The sequence below is a fragment of the Monodelphis domestica genome, chromosome 3, assembly GCF_027887165.1.
Source record: "Monodelphis domestica isolate mMonDom1 chromosome 3, mMonDom1.pri, whole genome shotgun sequence".
Classification (NCBI taxonomy): domain Eukaryota; kingdom Metazoa; phylum Chordata; class Mammalia; order Didelphimorphia; family Didelphidae; genus Monodelphis; species Monodelphis domestica.
Window position 1 is genome coordinate 225,203,071 of NC_077229.1, and position 24,188 is coordinate 225,227,258.

The window sequence follows — 24,188 nt, forward strand, 5'->3', positions numbered from 1 at the left end:
GCCTCTCAGCTGGCTGAGTCAATGGCCTGCATATGCCCATGGAGAGGCCTCTGTATGCCACAAGTTTACCATCACATTCTAGATCAACTCCTAACATCTGTTACTAAAACCTTGCACCTCAAACCCATACCATTTCTCTGGCCAAGCTTCCTCTCAGACTTTGTCTCCATTTTAGGTTTTTCAGTTCATGTCATCTTTTAGCACTGCCCTATACCTCTGGCTCTTTCTAGCTCACTTATCTGTTCTCCAGTTCTTGATATTGGCTTGTCATACCCAAGTGCCACCATAACTGGGGCTCCTGCTGCTCTACTCCCTTGTCCCCTATCAAGAGAAAGTTTAATCGGTACTAATGTCATGTCCAATCACAATCCCTGACAAATACCAGACTAGACTTTGGCCAAAAGCAATGATGAATTGACCAGTACAAATAGGATTTTAATAAAAAAATAACTGGAAGGAGAGCAGCTGGGTAGCTCAGTGGATTGAGAGCCAGGCCTAGAGACAGGATGTCCCAGGTTCAAATCTAGTCTCAGACACTTCATAGTTGTGTGACCCTGGGCAAGTCACTTAACCCCCATTGCCTAGCTCTTATTGTTCTTCTGCCTTAGAACCAAAACATAGTATTGGTTATAAGACAGAAGGTAAGGGTTTTAAAAAAATAATAGGAAGGAGGAAATTTAAAGATTGTGAACAGCATGCCTCAAAATAGTGAGAAGCATTAAAGGGAAAATAAACCTGCAGAATATTTACTATGAATGATTATATACTATTCTATGTAAAGAAGATGAGGACAAATGGAATAGACATGGAAACATTTTCATAATTTTCTGTCACTGATATTAAAAGCACATTTTTGCTCTGCCATTGCCCAATAGGGTATACCATACTCAAGATGGAGTAGAAAAGAATGCCTGGCTCTGACCAAGTACAAACAAAAGAACTCTATATTTGGATCTAACACATCTTGAAGCCAATCAGTCTCATATTTTCTAAAAAAGAAGAAGATTCAGAAAGAATGGGGAAAGATCAAAAAGCAATACTTTTTTAAATAAAGCAATGAAGGCTATAATGGCATTCCCCGACCCAGCCTCATTGAAGATTCCAAAGCAGAAGGCTTTAAGCCAGGTATACAAGGACCTAGATCCTGAAAGATGGGCAGTAAAAGAGGCAGTTGAACTGAGTAATATAATCAAATAGTATGAACTTCAAAGAAAAAGTTTGTTGAATTTGAGTGATAGTGTGAGAGAAAAGTAGAGAAAAAGGAATCTATTTTTCCTCATCATAACCCTAAGAGAAGGAATGAATAGTATAACATGGTGGCAAAGGATATGGTATCTTTAGAGGAAAAGGGAAGATAAGTCAAAGGGAATTGTGCCTAAACAGGAAATAGTCAAGAATGACAGGGATTAATAAGAGGAAGCTGGGTAGAAGGGCTACCAAGTAGGCAGAAACTTGTAGAATAAATCAGCCCACAAGTTCTAAATAGTTGTATTAACAGGGCTTTCACAGATCCCATTTTCATAATGAAGCCTACTGGCTTGATTTAAACAATGAAGGTATGCAGGTAATGGAGATTCAAAGGCTTGATAGGGGGAAAGGATTATCTTTAAACAGTTAAAAGACAAACAGTGATCAGGAAAAATAAAATACATTCTCATACAACTCTATTCCAAGGGTATTAGAATTAAATCAATTTTTAAACTTTTGATTAATTCAGTATGTTCAATAAATGAAAGTATATTACATACTTTCCTCTCACCCTAACAGCTAAAGCTAATTCTTATCTGTGCCTTTGATTTCATCTTTTCCCCCCCAATCACTAAGGGATCTAGCTCTCTAAACACTTTCCCCCTCCTTTATTGAGAATCTTCATTCCCTAAATCTCCACTAGATTCTTTACTTCTTATACAAATCTCTCCATACTGGGTTCACCATGCTGCTGGCTCTGGTCACCATCCTAGTTCTCTCTTATGCTGCCAATTTTTAATGTGTACCTCTGTCAACATGGATTTTTGGATGACTCAGTTTACCCTTACCATTGAGAAATCTCAGGGCCAAGTACTCCTATTTTGGTTGGAGGTTTCTCTATTGGATGAAAGTTTTCCTCTCATGAAGCCCAGTTTCTTAGTTTGACCTTTGCCTTTGATTTTTTATAGCTGACGCTTCTTAATACCCTAGTTGCTGGCTGCAAAGAACATGTATGTGATACCTAATGATCGAGAGGCTATAAGGACTCCCAATTTCCTTTCCTTTTTGGAGAAAGCATCTAATGTGTTTTCTCCCGGTGTGGAGTCGGTACTTAGCACAGAGCTTTCTTCCAGGGATACAGTTCCCAGAGTCCCAAAGTCTTTGGCTCTGTGTAGTATTTAGCTTATGACTCTGCGTAGTGACTAAATATTTAAACTCTATTTCTGATTAAAGAGTGGGTTTTCTGGCTACTTTGGTAGTTCTGTGTTTTTCCGAGTTAACACCTCACATTCTGATCAAATAATCTAAAGGCCACGAGCAACTTTTCTATCCTGCTTAATGACTTTATGTATATTTACTCCATCCTATGTATTACTCTCAGATTAATTTCCCTTTAAAATAACTTTTTTTCAGACCATTAATATGCTCAAAAGGCCCTCACTGGTACTCTATTTTTCTGATTGCCACTACATCATCCTTGTTCCACTCAAACTCACTCCCTATTATTTACCAACATTTATGGTCCAGTTCCAGTAAGGCCAGCTTCCTTGTACAATGAACCCAGTGGTCAGAGAACAGAATAAAAGCAAGAATGGGTAAGGATACAAAAAAAAGGGCTCAGATCCAGAGAAACCAACACAAGGCTGAATACCAAAAATAAAAGATACAGAAACAGGTGACACCTGTTAGAACAAGACATTTGGTTGGCAAAGCAGAGATAGCATAATTAAAATCAGACCATTAAATTCAGTGTGAAAGAATATGTTAATGTTAAAAGTTAGGGGGGCAAGCAGGATCAAAGTGATATACAAACACAAGGCTTGATAAGTTAGGAAGATATCAGAAGTAATAGTAGGCATAAAGTGTAAAAACGCAGCTTAGACAACTGTGAGTCATAAAACAAGAGGTAGAAGACATTCAGGAACCCTAGTAAGGAATGAATTGGTGCCCAAGCAACATGCAAGATAATATTGATACTAATAATCTCTAACTTGCCAAATCTAATGACTTTTTTCAATTCCCTCCTTCTGTACTATTCCCTCTTTAACTGGAAAACTCATTTCTCTTTAGGTTTTTAATAAAATTTCTCCCAAATCTCTTATGTTTAATTCTTTAGCCTCTATTGTTGGCTTACACTTAAGTTAAACTTATTAAATGGTGGTGTGTCTATTATTCTTTTCTTCTTCTCCATCTAGATTATCTTGCTTGGTGATCTCATTAGTTCCTAATTGTTAATTTTATGCACAGGACTGTCAGATTTATACATCCTGCCCTAACCTCTCTCTTGTATTCCAGATTCTTAATTACTGTGTTTGGGAAATCTCAACCTTATTATGTCAACCCATAATTCAAAGGCTTTTCCTTCAAGTCCTCTCCTATTTGTAACTTTCCTTTTAGTGTTGAGAGTACCACTACCCTTTCTCTGTCACCCAGGTTCACACTGCCTAGGCATTATGATCTTTTTTTTTTTAAACCCTTACCTTTTGTATTAGAATCAATACTGTGTATTAGAGACAAGGTAGAAGAGTGGTATGGGCTAGGCAATGGGAGTTAAGTAACTTGCTGAGGGTCACACAGCTGGGAAGTGTCTGAGACCAGATTTGAACCTAGCACCTCCTATCTCTGGGACTGGCCTTCAATCCACTGAGCCACCCAGCTGCCCCCCTTGATATTATCTTGACTCTTCATTTACACTCAACACACAATCATTTTGCTGTCCTCTTTTTGTTTCAATCTTCACAATCTCTTTATTTTTGTTTTCTCTCTCTATTCAGATAGTTGCCACCATGATGCAATGCCCATAATTTCAAAGTTATTACAATAGCATTCTGTTTAGTTCCCTAAACTCAAGTCAGCAAGGTGGTAGTGGCTGTTTCCCATTCCTAGAATGTTCTCTCCTCTTTATCTTAGCCTATTAGCTTCCTTCATTTCCTTCAAAATGCCCAACTTCTGAAGGCCTTTCTCAGTTTTTCCCTTTACTTATACCTTTCTTCTCAGTTGTCTTCCATTTAAATTTTTTCTATTAGTAATTAGTCTTGGATCCACAGTTACTGACATATTGTCTCCCCCATTAGAACATGAGTTCTTTACATGGCACATTTTGCTTTTTGGTCTTGTGTCTTAGGTCCTTAAGTTTTATTGAAGGAAAAATAAATATTAGCATGATTAGTCATCTCTTCAAGGTAGCAGTTGGCCATGCCAGAGTATGCTGATAGAAAAAATTTATGACATACAGATTTTGAGACAAACCCGTATTGTGAGGCAAGTTGTCCCTACTCTTTTTATTCCACCTATATGAATTTTAACCACCAATCCTTCAAAAGGCCCAGCTTAAATTCTAATACGTCCATGAAAATCTAATCTAACCTATCTGCTTTGATTTCACTCTCCCATGAAATATGCAATTAGTCCCTTGTTTAAATAGAGTTCTGAACTGGTTTGTTTCACACACGAGTAAGTTTCTCTGCCCAATCAGAATGTAAGGTCCTCAAGTTGAAAACCGACTCATGTTTATCCATTCACCTTACACACAAGTTAGAGCATTGTATATGGTAAATATTTAATAAATATTTGATGTTCCTTCAGCAAATAAGCCCCATAAAGTATTCTGAGTATTTTCTTTTCTTTTTTTAACTTTTACCTTCTGTTTTAGAATCAATACCATGTGTTGGTTCCAAGGCACAAGAGTGGTAAGGGCTAGGCAATGGGGGTTAAGTGATTGCCCAGGGTCACACAACTAGGAAATGTCTGAGGCGAGATTTGAATCCAGGACCTGGGACTGGCCCCTTCATCCACTGAGCCACCCAGTTGCCCACTATGTCGAGCATTGCAACAAGACAATAAAAACAATAACTAATCTCTTCCTCTCTTGATTAAACACAAATACTTCAAGTTCCACTTCAGAGTTTAAAAAGATGTTACACTTGAAATAAAGGTTTCAAATAATGTATTTCATAAGTGGTGAATGGCAGGAACAGGAATGAGATAATCAAACATGTTATTACTCTGCTCCTGGTTATCTACAGATGACTTGAGCATTAATGAAAATTAAGCTGTAGACAGAAAAGACAAAGGCACGCTTACTAATTAAAACTCCTGAACTTATTCTTAAGGTAGTTGGGGTTGAGAGGGAAAGAAACACTCTTTTGCATCTGTCTTTCAGAACTCAGAAAATTTTGGAAGCATTTTAATCAATGGTCCTGACTATCATCAGTATATGCTTTTCATTGGTGCTTTAACTTGGTAAGGGTAAAAAGCAGTTTTAAAGTATGTGACCTGGCAATATTATTCACCTTCTCTTATTGATTTATCCATATGAAGGACAAACGTTTCTCTTACATTAAAATGCATGGTCTCTGAGGGCATAGACTATTATTTTAATTGTTGTATCCCTGGTGCCTACCACATCGTAACTGATTGATATATATCTGTGAAGTGTGGACAAGGCAAAGTATTTTTTTTTCAACAGATTTATGTTATTTCTTTGTAAATAATCAATTTATTCTCTCCTGAAATGTAATGACTTGGGAAATTTATTGATATTTCAATGTTGAAGAAATACACAATAATCTTAAAGTCAATTCTATCTGCATGAAAATAAAGGCAAGAAGCCAATACAGAAATATTTACCACCTTAAGTGTTTTGAAAAATCAAGATCCAAAGGAAAACATGGCTGCAAAGCCCAGAAAAACTTGGCATTATCAATCCAACAAATTTCAACTACTTACCAGCCCTTGCTGCAATAAGGTGAGTTGCTTTGTTAGGATCATCGGCACTCAATATCAAATTCTTATTGATCTTGGCCCCAAGTGCTGTTGCATGATAATGTTCTCGTGTCCTTTCTATTGGAAAATTTGTTGGACACACCCCACTAAATATTATGGTAACATCTGCCAACACTTTACTTTTCAGTTCTGGCACTATTTTCCGTATATCAGGTGCTTCTTGGATCTCCTTATTCAGGTATTTATCATACTTTGTATAATAATCATTATGTACTCGAACAAGAATTTCTTCAAGGTAAATTAAATGATCATCTTCATCATTATCTTCTTCCTCTTCTTCCTCTTCTTCCATGCTCTGATCTAAAGACTCACCCACTGTAATTCCAGACTGTTCACTATTTTGGGACTCTGTCTCTGCTTCTTTCTTGTCCACACAGCCATTTCCCAGATCGCAAAAGCCATCCTGTTCACTTTCTTCGGGTACTTCAAGGTCATTGACTTTATCATGAAGATGTACACTAGAGCCAGACTCTGTGGAATGATTGACTCCAGCCGTTTTCTCCACACTTGGGCCTGTGCCATCCTGATGTTGAGAAGTCTCTTCCTGTGTGGCTTTTGACTTCTTCCAGCTTCTCTTCTCTTCATTTTCACTTTCAGATGCAGAAGAGGAAGCAGATTTACGACCATCTAATTCACTGTTACTTTCACTGTCACTAGAGAGTTCAAAGTCCAAATCATTACCTGCATTACTTTGGCCAGGATGTTTTTCTGATGATGTTCTATCATCCTGTTCTGAAGAAATCTGAGATTCCTTCCCAGTCATCAAATCATTTGTACTCGTAGCATCTGTTAGGTGATCAGAGGTACCATGGAAGGAATGTCTCTCATTTATTTTATCACTAGAACTTAAACACCATTTGGAAGATTCACTGTGTATAACCTTACTACCATTCAATTCCTTTGTGGATTTCCCAAGGCCATTACTCTGTTCTTCTACACAAGAAACACTCTTTCCATCTTCAGCATCTTTCAGGGATATGGTTTGTTCTGAGATTTCAGCTGTTTTAGAAGAATGATTAACTGTATATGCATATAAAAGGGAAAAAAGTTCTCATAATTAAAAAGTCATAATAAACTAATTTCATTTAAAGCAGCTTCCCACCCTATTTCAATTCTTTCATCCACATACTAATCATTTAATAAAAGAGCTAGGTGGTGATCCTTTATTATTTAAGTCCTTATAGTCACCCAATTTGTCCTAGAACTTCAATTAGGTATTTCAAAAATTGCATTAAGAGTGGTACTAGGGTAAAATACTTCATAAGTTGCTGTTGCCTTGCACCAAATGGTCTGAGACTATAAAATCAAAAGATTTAAGAATTCAAAATTCTTAACTTGTCTTATAGTGAATAAGTAATGTACAGATTACATTTTCTTTTTCTATTTTTAAAAACCCTTACCTTCTATCTTAGAATTAATATTGTGTATTGGTTCCAAGACAGAAGAACAGTAAAGGCTAGACAATGGGGGTTAAGGGACTTGCCCAGAGTCACACAATTAGGAAGTATCTGAGGCCAGATGATTATATTTTCAATGATGAATTTTTTTCAAACAAAGTCTGGGTCATAAGCCAGAAGCGTGTTCTTTTATTTCTTACTATGGAATTAAACAAAGGATTCTAACTACTAAAATGTTGGTCCCAAGATGAACCTCCTTTTCCCAAACTTAATTCTATAGCCAACAGTGACAGTCAATTATCTGGAATATGACTACCTTGAACATGAAGATACAAATATAGTGCCATTTAAGGAATATCAAAACATTAACAAATCAAGGATCTGATGTATGCTGATACTGATCACAATCCACCTAAAACTTAGAAGATAAAGGCTTAGAATGATCAGAAACTTAAATAACTTGTTCATGGTCAAAAGGCAAGTAAATGTTAGAATAGGGGTGGAACTCAGGTTTTTATGACTTCAGATCTAGTGTTCTGACTCAGTGATACTGTTTCTTTCCTTAAAAAATGGTGGGGACAAATCTCCACATTACAGAAAAATGATAATACTCTTTCTTTTTTTTCCCTTCAAATGTGAAATACTAGTATAAAACTAAAAATAAAACCAGACACCACCAATTAAACTAAAACATTTTTCCTCTTACTACTATAAAAAAGCAGAAGTCTTCAAACACCTAAAGTAGATATATATCCCATACTATAAAGTATAGAATTTTAAAGCAAAATTTTAAGTTGCAACTTTTTAAATGAAATATTACCCACCTTTCTTTTTCATTTGAGTTTCCCTGGATCCAGGGGGTGCATTAATATCTCCTATGCCCTGAAAGTATACATATTTCTTTACAGTTATCAAATTGGGCGCATACTTCCAGACATCTTCTCGGTCATCAATAATGCAAACCATTGAATCTCCACACGGGAAAAGATTTCTAAAAGGAAAAATGTGTCTGAGTACTATTAGCACATTTTAGAAAAATTATTGGTTTGACACTTAGATTAATCTTTTGTTTTAGATCAACAGGGAGGTTTCCATTCTACATTTCATATACATATATAGATGTATATGTACTACTGAAGTAGCTGAGAAGCAACATTACCAATAAACTATCTCTTTCTGAATATCTTACTAATCTCTCACCAGAAAGTCCTCTTTTCAGTTCTCTATAAAAGAGCCAGTGAATTTTTTTCTAATCTCCTTAGATTCTTTAAAAAAAAATTAAAATTACATTTCCCCCCAGTGCTTTTAGACTTAAAAGAAATTAAGAGATACTATTTACATACAAGAGAATATAAGACATTCTCTACCTTTTTAAAAAAGTGATAGGACATCTTTTGTTTCTTTGTGGTTATGTTTCTGTTGGAAGTTTTGCCAGTCTTAAAATAGGCATTCAAATCTGATTAGCACAATGACAAACAACAATGCCCAAAGACTCAGGATGAAGCATGATGACATCTCCAGACAGGAAGATGATGTGATGGACTCAATGTACAAGGAAATATATTTTTTGGATATAGCCAATGCAGGAATTAGTTTTGTTCAAGTATGAGTATTTGTTATAACAGTTTTGTTTCTCTTTTTTTCCAGTGGGGAGAGGGAAATGAGAGGGAGAAAAAATTTTGTGTTAATTTAAAAATTAAATTCTTAAAATAGGCATTTAAACATTAATCAAAAAGAGTATATATTTAAATTAGATATTAACAAATACAGAATTTTGTTTTTGATTGTGGCACTAAGTTCTTTACATCCCTGGTTCTAATAAATTTTGGCTTCTGACACAACTAAGTTTTAGAAAGATGGATATAAAGCAGTACTTGGCAAGAATGATATAGAAAAAGGCTGAGTAATTCCAACTACAGGATCAGTAAACCAACACTAAACTTTCTAGTCTATCCAGCCTTCTCCCCACGTCCTTCAAACAAAGAATGAGCCCAGGAAAATGATGGGAGAAATGCCTAGTAACTCTAGGTCTGTAGGGCTCTATTTTTCTGGATCTGGTTTGGCATATTTTAAGAGCAATAACCAGTCTAAGAGAGCTTTGCAGATTCTAAAGTAGTTAAAAACATAACAGGGGCTGGGAGTAGGGAAAGAGGAGGAAAAGAAGTACTAGAAATCAGAAAAAGGAAAAAAAAAGTCAGTACCTGATCTTGGGAAATTTAGGGAAATACTGGTGAAAACTATTCAATTCTTTGCATGGAGGAGATGGTACTTGTTTACATAAAGCCAGGTATATCTCTATCTGCCTTATCTCCCTTCTTTCTTATATCAACCTCTAAAATGTTCTCTTTTCTCATGCCCATGTGAATTCATTTAATAGGGAAGAGAAGGGAATAAGGATTTATACAGCACTTACAATGTGCTAAGCACTTTATAAATCTCATTTTATCCTCATTATGACCCTGCAAGGTAGGTGCTGTCATTACCCTCATTTTACAGTAGAGGAAACTGAGGCGCACAGAAATTAAGTGATAGGCCCAGGATTAGACAGATATTTGAGATCAGATTTGAACAGTACCTCCAGAATTTAGCACAGTACTTGGCACATAGTAGGCACTTAATGAATATTTTATTTATTTGTTTGTTTGTTTTTTTAAAAACCCTTACCTTCTGTCTTGGAGTCAATACTGTGTATTGGCTCCAAGGAAGAAGAGTGGTAGGGGCTAGGCAATGGGGGTTAAGGGACTTGCTCAGGTCACACAGCTGGGAAGTGTAAGGCCAAATTTGAACCTAGGACTTCCTGTCTCTAAGCCTGGCTCTCAATCCACTGAGCCACCCAGCTGCCCCCTTTAATGAATGTTTTATTGATTGACTCCAGGAGATCCGCCCATTAAGAAGGAAACCTGGCACTGAAATAAAGATGAGATAATTATGGAATCCATTCAAAGATCATTTGTGATAACAAATTTTAGGGAATTTAAAATCTATTTAAATCTAATCCATGGTTCTGACTTTCTAGACTTCAACAACATACCACAGATGAACTCTCACTTTGGAACTTCCCTCAGAACCTAGGGCCTTTTTATTCTGGAGTAGTCTTTCTCCATTTTAAAGAAAGACTCAGGCTGGTCCACCTGCATTCTCCTCTTGGCTGTGCTTCTGACTTTCCAGACTTCAACACAACCTTCCTCTTTCTACCTTTGCCAGATTGCTCCCCTCCTTTTCCAGCTTCCTTTGTATATGCTCTTCCTTCCATAAAATGTAAACCCCTTGAGGGCTGTCTTTCTTTTTTGCTTGTGTTCCCAGCACTTAGTAGAGAGCCTGGTACATAATAAGAGCTTAATAAATGCTTTTTGCTTTTAATCTAGTTTCTTACTGTCAAATAAGGAAGCTAAGCCCAAGGTGACAAATAGATATGTCTATCATTAAATCAGGGAAGGGCAAGGGAATACATATTGACATTATGCATAAGGCTCAGCCTAATGTCAACATTAAAAAAAAACAAAACTTCTAAATGAATGTACAAAGGTTATTTTTTCCAGGCAGAACCTCAAATACTTTTTAGAGAACAAAAAACATTACCTAGAATACAAAAACAAACTTAATTTCTGTACAAACTGAAAGGAGAATTCTTGCAGAAAACATAGATAAGTAGACAGGAACAGAGAGGAACAGAATAAGGAATGGAGGAGGAGATAATGTAAGTGGATACTTTTATAAGCCACTGCTAGTTAAGATGTTAGTTCTTTAGAAAATGAAAATCACAGAGTTTAATATAGAAATCACAGAGTAAATCTAGAAAATTAAAAATTGGTACCTTAGTAAGATGGCTTTTGCTCATATTTTAAGGCCAAGCTTATAGGGTTCATATTTATTCACCCTCTCAGTCCTTTCCTTCTGACAGCTTGTTCTGCTTCTAGTTCTATTCCTTAGTGCCCATTCTGATCAGTTACCATTCTCCTCTCCCAATTCCATGTTTCTTCACCCCTCCCCCACTGTTATAAATTCTCCTATATCTAACCCTCACATCATAGCCTTCATATATATCACCCACCTGCACCGCTTCTGGGACTTTATGCTGGGCATATTACAGAAAAAAATGAACATAAATATTCTTAGAAGTGGGAATAGGGATTAGAATACATAGAAATCTACATATCTTGCTCCTCTAGGAAAAATATTTCACAGAACTATAGAAATACTGTAATGAGCTCTCACTCAACCATCATCACCATCACCACCACCACCACCACCACCACCTACTGATTTAAGGAGAACTGCCTTGGGGTGGGGGTGGGGGTGGGGGTGGGGTTAGGGGTGTGGGGGGGGTGGGAGGGGGCAGCTGAATAGCTCAGTGGATTGAGAGCCAGGCCTAGAGATAGGAGGTCCTAGGTTCAAATCTGGCCTCAGACACTTCCCAGCTGTGTGACCCTGGGCAAGTCACTTGACCCCCATAGCCCTTACCACTCTTCTGCCATGGAACCAATACACAGTATTGATTCTAAGATGGCAGGTAAGGGTTTAAAAAAAAAAAAAGAACTGCCTTTGGGGAAACACAAAAAAAGTTTAAAAGCCAAAGGCAAATGTTAAATATGTCTTGAAATGTGGAATAACTCATATAGTGTTTTAAGGTTTACAGAACACTTTATTAACAATTCTGAGATGAGATATGCAATATTATTAGGCCTATTTTACAGATGAGGAAATTGAAAATACAAAGATTTAAGAAGAACTTGGGGAAAAATCCACTATAATTAGAGTGCCATTTCCCCCCATCAGAATGCAAAGTTAATACTTGTTTTTAAAAATTAAATAAACTTTAATAAGTGAATGGGAGGGGAGGGATTAAATGGAAACAACCTCCCATGTTTTTTAAAATGTAAAACTTTCCAGTAGCAACCAAAAACTGTTCTGTTCTTAGAGGAAAAAAAAGAAACTCTGAAGTGATGACTTCAACTGTGTACATGCAGTCATATACATACCTAAGGTTCCCCGTTTTAGAAAATGGGTCAATACACTCATCCCTTGACAATATTCGGTGAGAAAAAAGCTTCTTTTCAGGGTCTAAAAAACCTTTTGAAAGAGAAAAGGTCAAGTCAAAGTAATTCTAAGATTCATTTCATGTAATATTTTGTATAGAGTAAAATTTAATTTTCTTTTGTAAAGACACAGACCAAAAACATTGTAGTCAAAATAAATTTCAGATAAATCTGTCAACTAAACAGGATTTCTCATTTTTCAAGTTTTCACACACACACACACACACACACACACACACACACACACACACACACACACACACGGTAAAAGTTACCTTGGTAACAAGTCATCCAAGAAACATCTAAAAACTTTTTATAGTATTACCCATCTTGTACCCATATAAGACTGAGTGATTCCTTAACCTCTCTGACCCTCAATTCACTCACAATCAATAGGCATTTATTAAGTACACACTATGTACTAAGTACTCTGCTGGGTATTGTGGCTTACAAAAACAAAAATGGAACAGTTATTGTCCTGAGAGATACTGCATTCTATTAGAGGAGAAGACAAGGACATATGTAAGTATACATTTAAGAATATACAAAATAAGTTAATAGCAAAGCAGAGTGAATCAGAAAAAGCTTTAACACAGAAGATAGCATTTGAGCAGCATCTTAAATGGAAAGATTCTATGAGGCAGAAGCAAAGGGAGAGTGTATTCCAGATATAGGAGTACAAAAACATGGAAAAGGAATTTTGTGAATTAAATCAATGGAGGAGCATGAGGTTGCTAAGTGATAAAGTACAAAGAAAGAAGAGAGTTCAGAACTGGATTTAGTTATTTCTATCAATCAATCAATAATCTGATGCTAAGTTCCTACTATATACTGGGCACTAAGGGTACAAAACAAAAATATAACAGCCCAGATCCTTAAATGGATTACATTCTATAGTGTGAATTTTAGATTTACTCCATCCTGATTAGTCTAACAAAAGAAGAATGCCAACACCCCATACTTAAGGATTAAGTATTGAGAAGGATGGCCTATGACAGACATGTGCTAGCAAATGACAAATCAGAAACATCTGACAGACCCCTGGGCTGTCCTAAGTCAAGCTTAAGCTACCATTGGTACATGTGAGATGCAGGAAAGTGAAAATGGTCTATATATTTCGTGTTACTTCCTCTCTCAGCCTCTTTTCATGGAGAGGTGGCTCTGACAGCAGCGTGCTGAATGTCTTGGCATCTTGATGTGGCAGCAGCTATTGTCTGGGTTTGGCGGTGAGTTTCCTTGATACAATACTGGGAGAAGCTTAGTAGCCTAGTTCAGGTGAGGCATCTTTCACCGAGCTCTCTCAGAGATTAGGCTGATTCTTTTCTCCTTTACCTTCCAAATACTATCCTCTTAGGAAAGCCTCTAATCTTCTGAAAAAACCTCGTGGCAGAGGCCTTGAACTCCCCCTGGAACAGGCCATGCGGGAGAAATCCTAAATTCTTTCCCTCTATATTAATTAAACCACCATAAAATTTCCAAACTGAATTGGGTATTTTATTTGGGATATTCCCTGGCGACCAAATTAATTTAGATTAAGTCACAACCCTAAAATTACCCTTATAATAGGAGATGACAATACATACCTATATTAATATACTAAATAAACACCAAGTAATTTGGGTTGTAGTTAAGGGTATCAGGGAAAGCATCATGTAGAAAGTGTTTGAGCTTAGCTTTGCAAGAGCCAAGGATCCTGAGAAGACTGGTAGGGAGAAAGTACACTGCAGGAATGGAGGACAGCCTGTGCTAATGATAAGAAACAGGAGATGAAATGTCAATGTGTAAAGAACAGCCAAAGAGAGTTGGAATAGAGAAATAATGCCCCTTCCAACATTATATCTAAGAACCTGTGCTCCTCCTAAAGGCATTCCTGGAATGCTTCATTACAGCATGGAGATAATACTGACTTCTTAAATATTCCATGCCAGTAGAGCAAAAGCCTTGGCAGGCCCTCCCACTGTCAAAGGATGAAGAGTACAGAACTAGCAACAAAACATGCCTATCCCTCTATGGCCAGGCTAGTTAAGCTTCCAGGTCATCTGGCTGACTACATAAGAGACTAATCTTTTTAGCAACTCAAAATGACCAACTATATCATTATGATGGGGTGATAAACTGACTCAGTAATGAAGTTACCCATGGGACTGAATGAGGGTCCTTTAGAAGTTTTACACTGCTGAGTTACAAAGATAATTAGATGGGAAGACACTGAATTTAAATGGATTCTATTCCTTTAATATAGCAAACATTTTAAATGATAAAAAGTATAAAAGAAAGTGATACATATTTCATTGTATTATGTAGCATTTCTATCTCTATTTCATTACACCAAAAAAAGGATAATATAATAACTCAATTTAATAGGTAATCAAGAAAACATGAGTTGTCAACATTGAACAATCTCATTTTTACAAGATGTGCATAAAAAGAACACTTTAGTATTGCATTTGTTTTTACTTTACCATTAATTAATTGTAATTGATTAATCAATATCACATACTGGGCAGCTAGGTGGTTCAGTGGATAGAGTTCTGGTTCTAGAGTCAGAAAGACCTATCTTCCCAAGTTCAAACCTAGCCTTGGACATTTACTGGTTGTGTGACCCTGTAAAAATCACTTAACCCTATCTTCCTCAGTTCCTCAGCTGTAAAATGGGCTGGAGAAGTGTTAAAGGGATTTTCTTAATCTCTCCCTCTGTCTCTTTAAGAGGCAGGAGGGCAAAAGGATTTCTAGGTGGAGCAGAGCTGACAGGAATCTGTGTGCCAAAGCTGAAGATTCTGTTACCAAGGAGATGAGGGGAGAGTTAAGGAAGGGAAGTTGGCAGTTAGGTCTTTTGTGTCTGGATCTCTAGAAGAGCAGTTCAGTCTCTGTCTCTGCAACTGGCAGTTTTGCTATTGAGAGTTGGAAGATAAAACCTTATTTAAGGAGCTTGTAGGTGATGAATGTCTTTTTAATTAGGAATATAGGTAGTTAGTGAATCAATTTTAGGTAGTATAGGTTAGATAGACCTGGTCTGGCCAGGTAAGAAGCACCAGTACTTGAAGACAGTTAAGAGTAGGTTTTCTAGAAATTTTAGATGGTATTGGGAATTTAGGTATAGTCATAGGGTATTAGAATAATAATCTCTCTTTCCTCCTTTCTATTTTCTTTCTGTACTTCTCAAATTAAATTTTTATCAAACTGGTATCCTCATGTTTGTCAAACTCCTACTATTTAACCCTTACAGAAGGAAATGGCAAACCACTCCAGTATCTTTGCCAAGGAAATACATAATGGGGTCATGAAGAGTTAGACACAACTGAAATTACTGAACAACAAAGTCATATATTATCTTCACAAAGCTTGACAAAATTCAAGTTACTGGCAAAGAAAGGCTATATTAAAGAGAGAGAGGCCAGAGATAAGGACTGTACCTGTGATTTCATGATATAGGAAACTCCAGAGTGAGGAAATTCCCTCTACAAGTTCAGGTCAGCACCTTCTCTGTAGCTCATACTCATGCAGTCTCTCACTATATTACAAAGCTACTTAAGAAAAATAAATCTTATAAATAGGTGAGGGCTACTACATACAACATGTATTTCCATGTTATATAACAGACAATTCTGTTTTATATTTGTTTAAGAGGAAATATTTTTTTTCACAGGTATCTGAGCTAATTGCCATCTTATAAAAAGAATCAATTATGGGAAAATTTCAAAAATATATCATACATTTGAGAAAAAAAATCATGCTAGAATCAACATTGTATAAAACAAGCTCTCTTTGAAGCTCTAACTTTAAATTAGCTTCTTGCTTTATACATTTGATGAAAAGTAAGGTTTACTATACTTGCTGTACTAATTAGGATTTACATATTCAGTCAAACTGGGATTTCCATACTAAGTTATTTTATTTAATTTTAAGTATCAAGTTAGTCAGGAGCTACAGAAAATATAGGCTGCCATTTTTTATGCTAGTCTTAAGAAAAACAAATACAAAATTCAAATTAAGCACATAAGGATAGTAATTATTTTTAGGGAAAGTAAATTTGTTTTTTGCCATAAAAAATAGTATAGCTCTCCGTGACAAATCTGTTATAAGACTGTATTTGAAGCATGGTGATGAATTTCATTCGACCAATGGATAGCTAAATGTTTGGTTTAAAAAATACTATAATAAATATTTAAATTTGAAATATAACATGCAGATGAAATGGGATTTCATGTTCAAGATTTGAAGGAGGTTATAAAATAAAAGTAGCTTCTCTAACTCCAATTGATTTTTTTTTTCAATTTGAGCTTCCCTAGAACAGGAGCTACCTAAGCAACATTCTAACCAGCTTTATCTCTTTCCTTTGTTATTCTCTAAAAACTCCCAGGGCATATGTGGAAACAATGAAAGTACTTTCTCTGCACAGTTACTATATCTTGAATGGCAGAATAAGATGACAACTTTCTACTCAGTAGCTCATTAGAACTGTCAGCTCCAGCCAATTTCATTTCATGACATGCTGTCAATATTTTAACAAGAAGGATTATTTTATACAAAATCAAAAACAATCTATGCTTTTCCACAAATTAATTCTTTTGTGCCTCACATCAACCCTCTGAAGTACACAGGTCAGGCATTAATCCCATTTTAAAGATAATGGAAATGAGGCTCAATGACGCTAACTTTCCCAATATAACACTATTAATGGCAGAGCTGGGACTCAAACTCAGGTTTTCTGACTTCTATTCTAAAGCTCTTTATCATGTTGCTGCTGATTTCATCATAATTCAAACATTAAAGATAAAACAAACAAAAAAATCCCCACTGACAGAAACCATATCTTATATCCTATTTCATTAACTATGTCACTCCTGAGAACCAAAGAGCTTTCATAAATGAATGTGTAATGAATAGATTAATCTTAGATTATATTAGTGACCTGATTTGGCATCAAAGGACCCAGGTACAAATCCTATCTCTGTGTCCTAGTAGTACTCATGTAACCTTGGGAACATCACCTAGCCTCTTTGGGACTCAATTTCTTATTTGTAAAATGAAAATGTTAGACTTGAAGTCTTCTAAAGACTCTCTTAACTAAATATATGTTCCTATCAGAATTTGTTCAATTTTATGTACACTAACTCAACTATATTTTTTATGAAATTACTTTCACAGTATGATACAGTAGATGTAAGATTGGAGTTAGAGTCAGGAAGCCAGGGTCAAATTCTGCCACTGATAAATGCTTGTTGTGTTATACTGGGTAAGTCAATTAACCTCTCTGAGCCTCAAGTTCTTCATCTATGAAATATGGATATTACTGATAGAACCTTTTCTTTATAGAGGTTGGGAAGATAAAATGAGAATACCTATAAAATGCTTTGTAAAACTTGTACTAAATAAAAGTTATCTAATATGCTGTCATCAGAGAAGTCTAAAAGACATATACAACATAATTTGATTGCTCATACCAAAAATGTTAAAGCATAGAAGACAATTTTACTTAAAAGTAAATAAACAAATGATATCTCTTTTTTTTTTAAATAGCAACTCTACAATCTAGCTCAAATCCAGCTCAACCATAAGGTATTTATCTTGAGGATCCAATTCCACCTAAGACCCCCCCCCCCCAAGGTGGACCAGCCTTGACCTTAGAATTCACCTGGTCTCCTGGGACTTTCCAGCCTGTAAGTAATCTACTCTGGAATGACTCTGGAATTAACAGTCTGGAAGTTAATAGCCTTGTGGGGAGCTGGGGGAAGAGGGAGATAAGACATTTCCTGATACATTCATTAGGCTCTTTATCAGCTCCTCAACTAGGAGATGTAAAAATGTAAGAGGTAAACATTCCCCTGACAGAAAATAATTGCTTTTAAAAGTGCAGACTAAGTTATTTTTTGCACTCTAATCAAGAACTAGGCATTCTATTGTAGGAGCAATGAGCCACCCAGTGGCGAAACTTTAAATAAACCTTCAAGTGAATAAAGATCTAGTTATCAAGTTCTCAACATTTCCAAAATAAAAAGTATATGGTTCTATACACTTTATAATAGTCTCATATTTAGAAGTGGTTCAAGTAACTTCTAATTCATGGATACCAGAAGTGATATTCTTACAATGCAGGTCTAAAAAGGTCATCTTTCTTTTAATAAATTCCAGTGTCTCCGTTAGTTCAATGACCTGATTATAAATTTAATTCGCAATTTCCTTCAAGATTCAGCTCAAATAGTAACTTTTGAAATAAGTTTTCTTAACCTCCCCAAATGATAATGCCTTCTTAACCTCTGGCTCCTCCTCAGTTATCTCAAATCTTTTTGTGTGCTTTTTAAAAAAAATCAACAGCTACATATGTACATAGTTTCTCCTATAAGAATATGATGGCAGGAAGAATTTCACTGTCATCTTATCTCTAGAACCCAGCCTACTACTCCAACCTTCCAAAAGGTACTCTCCTAATAGAATCACAGGGGGGAATGGGAAAGGGAATTTTTATTCCCTTTGTCTATCCCTAAAAGACCACAAGCACTGCCTCCCCAGCCCTAGGCAGTATTAGGCAAATTGGGAAGCTATGATTGGTTCCTGTGAAGTGGGAGAGAGACAGGAAGTGACATGGAGAAACTGCTTATAAAAAGTATTATAAGGAAGAGAGGGTAAAAGTAAGTTTGCAAAGGCATGAGACTAACAGGGAGAGAATTCTAGAAAAGGGAAAGTAAGGGACTGACAATTAACTGAGGTTTAGGGTTCTTTCTTTGGTTTTTACCTGGAGAGACAGGCTGTTTTTTGTTAGTGGCTGATACTACTCTATACTACCCTGAATTTCCTAACCTGTCTTACTGCCCTGCTACTTTGCTGATCTGTTTTATCTACTGCAATTCCTGGTGATCCCGAATTATCTGATTGTGAAACCAAGCCTGGGTCCCTTTGGATCTAGGACCTTCCCTGGGCCCTACCAGGCTTACATAGATCCTTTCCTTAAAATCAGTCAAGGGAGGGGGTGGAAGGTGGGGGTTAGTTTAGCTTAGCCAAAAATAAGGATTTTAGGCAGTGAGGAGAGGATTAGAGTAGGAAAAATCACTCTAAAGAAATGCTCTTTGAAGAGACATTTAGATGGGAAAGGGGGGAAGGAGTGGAAGGTTTAAGTAATTGACATTAGTTTTAGAGTTATCCAAAATTCCCATTTCACCTTTCCTTGTTTAATAAATCCAGCATTCACCTCTGCTAGTGAGTGGTCTGTGAGTGTCATCTTAAAGTCAGGCTCTGCCTACACTGGGCTCTGTTGGCCTTCCTAAACCTTTTAATCTTCTGATACTGATCCAAACCTATGCATCTAGTCCCATCCTCTAAATCACCCTCTTAACAAGGACTTCTGAGGAGGCATTTTAGGAGGAATTCAGCTGAAGAGGAGATTTTTTCTGTAATTCATTCTACGAGGCACTTTAGGAAGATACAATCGAACATTGGTGAGTTGGGCTGAAGAAGCATTCTGTGCTTCACAGATTTGGCATTGTGATTTGAGCTGAAGAAAGAGGCTTATGCTGGTGAGACCCTTACTGAAGAGGCTATTGGACCTTCACATGGATATTGAAACTTTGTTGGGGAGCAAGCTGAATTTCTTCAGATAGGAGCTCCAGGGTGGTAGACTAGGAAATATTTTCTAAGTCCTTCATACATTTCCCTCTTTTTACTATATTTATATTAAATTAAATTAAATTATTATGAGCTACTAACAGCCTACTGACTCATATTTTAATTTTAGCTTTTATAAATGGTGGCCACAATAATTCTTTTTTTAACCATTATTATTTTTGTCAAACCACACTTTTTAAAAAAATTATTTACTTATTTGAGAATGTTTTCTCATGGTTACATGATTCATATTCATTCCCTTCCCTCTTCCCTTCCCTGTCCCATAGCCAATGAGCAATTCAACTGGTCAAACCAAAATGTTAATTATTACACTACTACTGAAGTACTGGTTGGACTCAGACTAAAAGATTATATTATATAAAATATATAAAATAAATATATATTATATAGAATCCATAAAATATTATATAGAACCATATTTCTTTTATTCCTGAAATGCTAAAAACTTGAATATCTAAGCAAATATTCTTAATTTTATACAGACTTGTAGCTTTTAAAAATTTTAGTCACTGGGCAACTCACTTGCTCTTAAAGATAAATATCCTCATGGCTAAGCTAAATTTCAGCCTCCTAAAGCTTTAAGAAAGACAAAAATGTGGCCTACAATAAACAATCATAAAGAGGTCTGAAATTCTCTAAAATATATTTAAAATTTTTTTATGCACAACAATTAAATTGAGTCTTTTTTAAAAACTAAAAGATAGCTCACAAAAGTTAAAGTTTAAATCATTCAGCAAGAAAAACTATTAACAAATTCTAAATCAAAGTTCTGTTTAGAATTCTACAATGAATGATAATTTTAATTTTTTCCCTTGATCAGAAAAGAATAATATTGTAGGTTAGATAAGGAAAGGCATACATCAAGAGCTGTGTATAGTCTCTTCTATTTCTTAAGACTTTAAAAATAGGATATATTTAATGTTCTTTCTGGAATAGATGAATGTCCTTTAACTTTGACCTTAATTCTATACAATGAACAAAAATAAAAATTATTTTCTCATAAATCACAGCTGTGATCAACACTGCCATCAAGTGGCCAGTACTGCTACTGCTAAGGTAGCATTTATTTTGCGGGTCCCATAGTTACACTTGCCTAATCAATCACAAGAGACTATAAAATATTTAGTATCCACACTGACCCAATAGCCTGCCTGGTATCAAGTAAAACAGACTTATTTTACAGAGAAAGTGATATTGAAGTGCTTGTTTGGGAGGAGGGGGGGGAGTCAGGGGGAAGGGTACTCTGCCAAAATGTCCCTCAGTGTAGTTCTAAAACTATTTCCAATTTTTAAAAAAATGGGTGGGGGCAGCTGGGAAGCTCAGTAGATTGAGAGTCAGGCCTAGAGATGGGAGGTCCTAGGTTCAAATCTGGCTTCAGACACTTCCCAGCTGTGTGACCCTGGGCAAGTCACTTGACTCCCATTGCCTAGCCCTTACCACGATTCTGCCTTAGAGCCAATACACAGTATTGATTCCAAGACAGAAGGTAAGGGTTTAAAAAAAAATGGGTAAACATATTTGTACATTCAAGGTTTCTTTTCTGCCAAGACTATTAGTAAATAAACTAGAGATTATGACCTAAAAGTCCAAAATGACCAGGAAGGTAGTCATTTGGGACAAAATATGGTGAGTGGTAACTGTTTTAACCAACAAAATAGCTATTTCACCTGGAGATTGATCCTTACCTTACATAGATTGTCCCAAAAGTCTTCATGTAATCTTCACCTTTAAGTTTAATACTCTACAAAGACTTTTGGAACACCTTGTATATAATTGGAAATGGAGTGCTGTAACTAAAAATAACATAATACAATAGAGTAAGGGATCTGTAACCTCCTTATCCCCTCTGATTATTTATCACCAGGATTAAAACAACATAGTTCAAGAAAGGTAAAAAATGCCTTAATTTTGATCAACTGGCTCGATCCTATTGGCATTCGGGGTATTTTCTCAACAATATTTGAAAAATAATAATAAATCAAGAGATATCATGATATAATTCAAAGAAACATGTCAAAGACCAAGTTAAAATCTCAGCTCTGATCTTGTGGCACTGGGTGAGTCTTTCCTCCCTAGGCCTCAGTTTCCTTGTATGTAAAATGAGAGGGCTGAACTAAACATTCAAGTCCTTCCTAGATGTAATTCCTAGGGTCCTAGTTATAAAAATAATTATCCAATTACATCAAATTAAGCAAAATATATTACATCTTCTTAATCAAACTGCTTACCTGCAATAGTATGTGCATAAAGTCGGCTACCAAAGGTGAAAACATGCAGTTCATACAGTTTGGCAATCTTTTCTAGGAATTCCTTGCAATGAGGACGTAAACGAGTATGCAGCATAGGTTCACCTCTCCCTAATTGAAAATGAAATATACCCTAGGAGGAAAGAAGAAAAACTGATGAAAGAACAAGTCACTTTAAGGAATGAGAATAATAACTTATCATTAAATTTTCTTGGCAGTTATTGTTAAGGATGATATCTTGTAGCTTGAGTTGGATCCTATTTGTCCTTTGGTTTTGTTTTTTTGTGTGTTTTTAAACCCTTACCTTTCATCTTAGAATTAATACTGTGTATTGGTTCTAAGGCAGAAGAGTGGTAAGGGCAAGGAACTGGAGGTTAAGTGAATTGCCCACAACTAGGAAGTGTCTGACATCACTTTTGAATCCAGGACTTCTCATCTCTAAGGTTGGCTCTCAATCCACTGAGCCACCCAGCTACCCCTGATTGTATTTGTTCTTAAGTGAATGATTGGTTATAGTGCTGATTATTATTTACTAGTTGCCCATGATATAGTTTAAAAGTCTTTATAGGGGCATCTAGGCGGCTCAATGCATAGAGAAACTGGCCTAAAGACTCCAGGAGATCCCGAGTTCAAATATGGTCTTAGAAACTTTCTATAGCTATGTGACCCTGGGCAAGTCGCTTAACCTCCATTTTCTAGCCCTTACCATTCTTCAGTCTTAGAACCTATACTGTCATCAGTTCCAAGACAGAAGGGAAAGGTTTTCTTCTTTAAGAGTCTTTTAAAATAACCATTTCAAATAGTAAAGAGGTATCATGCCAAAATATCTGCCAAATATACATCTCATTTAATAATCTGTTCTACTTTTGAGCTCTCCCCTTTTTCTTCAGATATACGAGTTCCCTGAAAAGTTTTATATAAATGTAGTACCTTTTTTCATATGGTAGTTATCTCAAAATGGAAGACCTGGTTCATTCAATATTTGAATAAAGCAAAAAATGTAATTACTAAGTTACTGAAAAACAATAATTGTCAGTTGTATTGGCTGAACATAAATATAAAGTTCATTTTCCTTTTGGATGAAAAGTTCCAAGAATACAACTATGTTCAGTAAACTTTATTTGGAAGATTAACTTACTGAAGTTTGATTTTTAAATTATTTTTTAAAGAAATGCAGCTTTAACTTTTTAAAAAATGTAAAGCATCTGGAAAAAGGTCCTACTAGGACAACTTTCATAGGTGTTTAAGCCTTATCTGTGGCTAGCATTATCATTATGCTTTTGTGTAATTTTACTATATTAATAATTTTCCAAAGTTAAGAATTCTTCTCCATAGTTCTGCTTATAACATTAGCTTGTTCTTTATATCTGAAACTGGGCAAAATTCAGCCCAGACCAACTTAAATGATTACAAACTAGGTCTACAAAGTCTATAAAGACTTAATAGAGTGAAATCAAGAAACCTTTCCTGTATCTAGATTCTTTTCACCCCCTAAAAAACTTTTTAAAACCCTTAAAAATGTAATCATGCTGACACAGATATACAAAACTACTGCTGCCTACTGACGGCAGTTTCATTGTTGATCATTTAATTAGAGACATCATTATTTTCCTGGGAAACTTTTCAGTAATATGGCTAATACCAACTTCATGAATATTCCTATAATTCCTTATTCTTAAATTTGTCTCAAATTAAAACACGGGTCCTCTAAATGTTACAACCATCTTTAATGCTTTAATTAAAAAAAAAAATCTACACAACATAGAAAACATAACTGATTATTTCTGCAGAATGAATTAAGCAACCACAAATTAAGAACATGCTTCTTTCCCTCAAACACACATTTTCACACATCCCACCCCAGGTTAAAGCCACTTAAAAATGTCAATGATAAACGATAAATTCCAAATTCATAA

General features: G+C 35.8%; 1 protein-coding gene across 3 annotated transcripts in view; it reads right to left on the minus strand.

The window, feature by feature from the left end:
- The window catches only part of CTDP1 (CTD phosphatase subunit 1), a 155,612-nt gene that overhangs the window by 99,466 nt on the left and 31,958 nt on the right, over window positions 1-24,188 (minus strand). For all 3 annotated transcript variants that reach the window (XM_056823542.1, XM_007487822.3, XM_056823541.1), the window contains exons 5-8: window positions 22,255-22,405; window positions 12,350-12,440; window positions 8,195-8,361; window positions 5,917-6,993 (exon numbers count right to left, since the gene is read on the minus strand). In XM_056823542.1, the coding sequence (XP_056679520.1) occupies window positions 5,917-6,993; window positions 8,195-8,361; window positions 12,350-12,440; window positions 22,255-22,405 (1,486 nt within the window). The remainder of the gene's footprint in view (window positions 1-5,916; window positions 6,994-8,194; window positions 8,362-12,349; window positions 12,441-22,254; window positions 22,406-24,188) is intronic.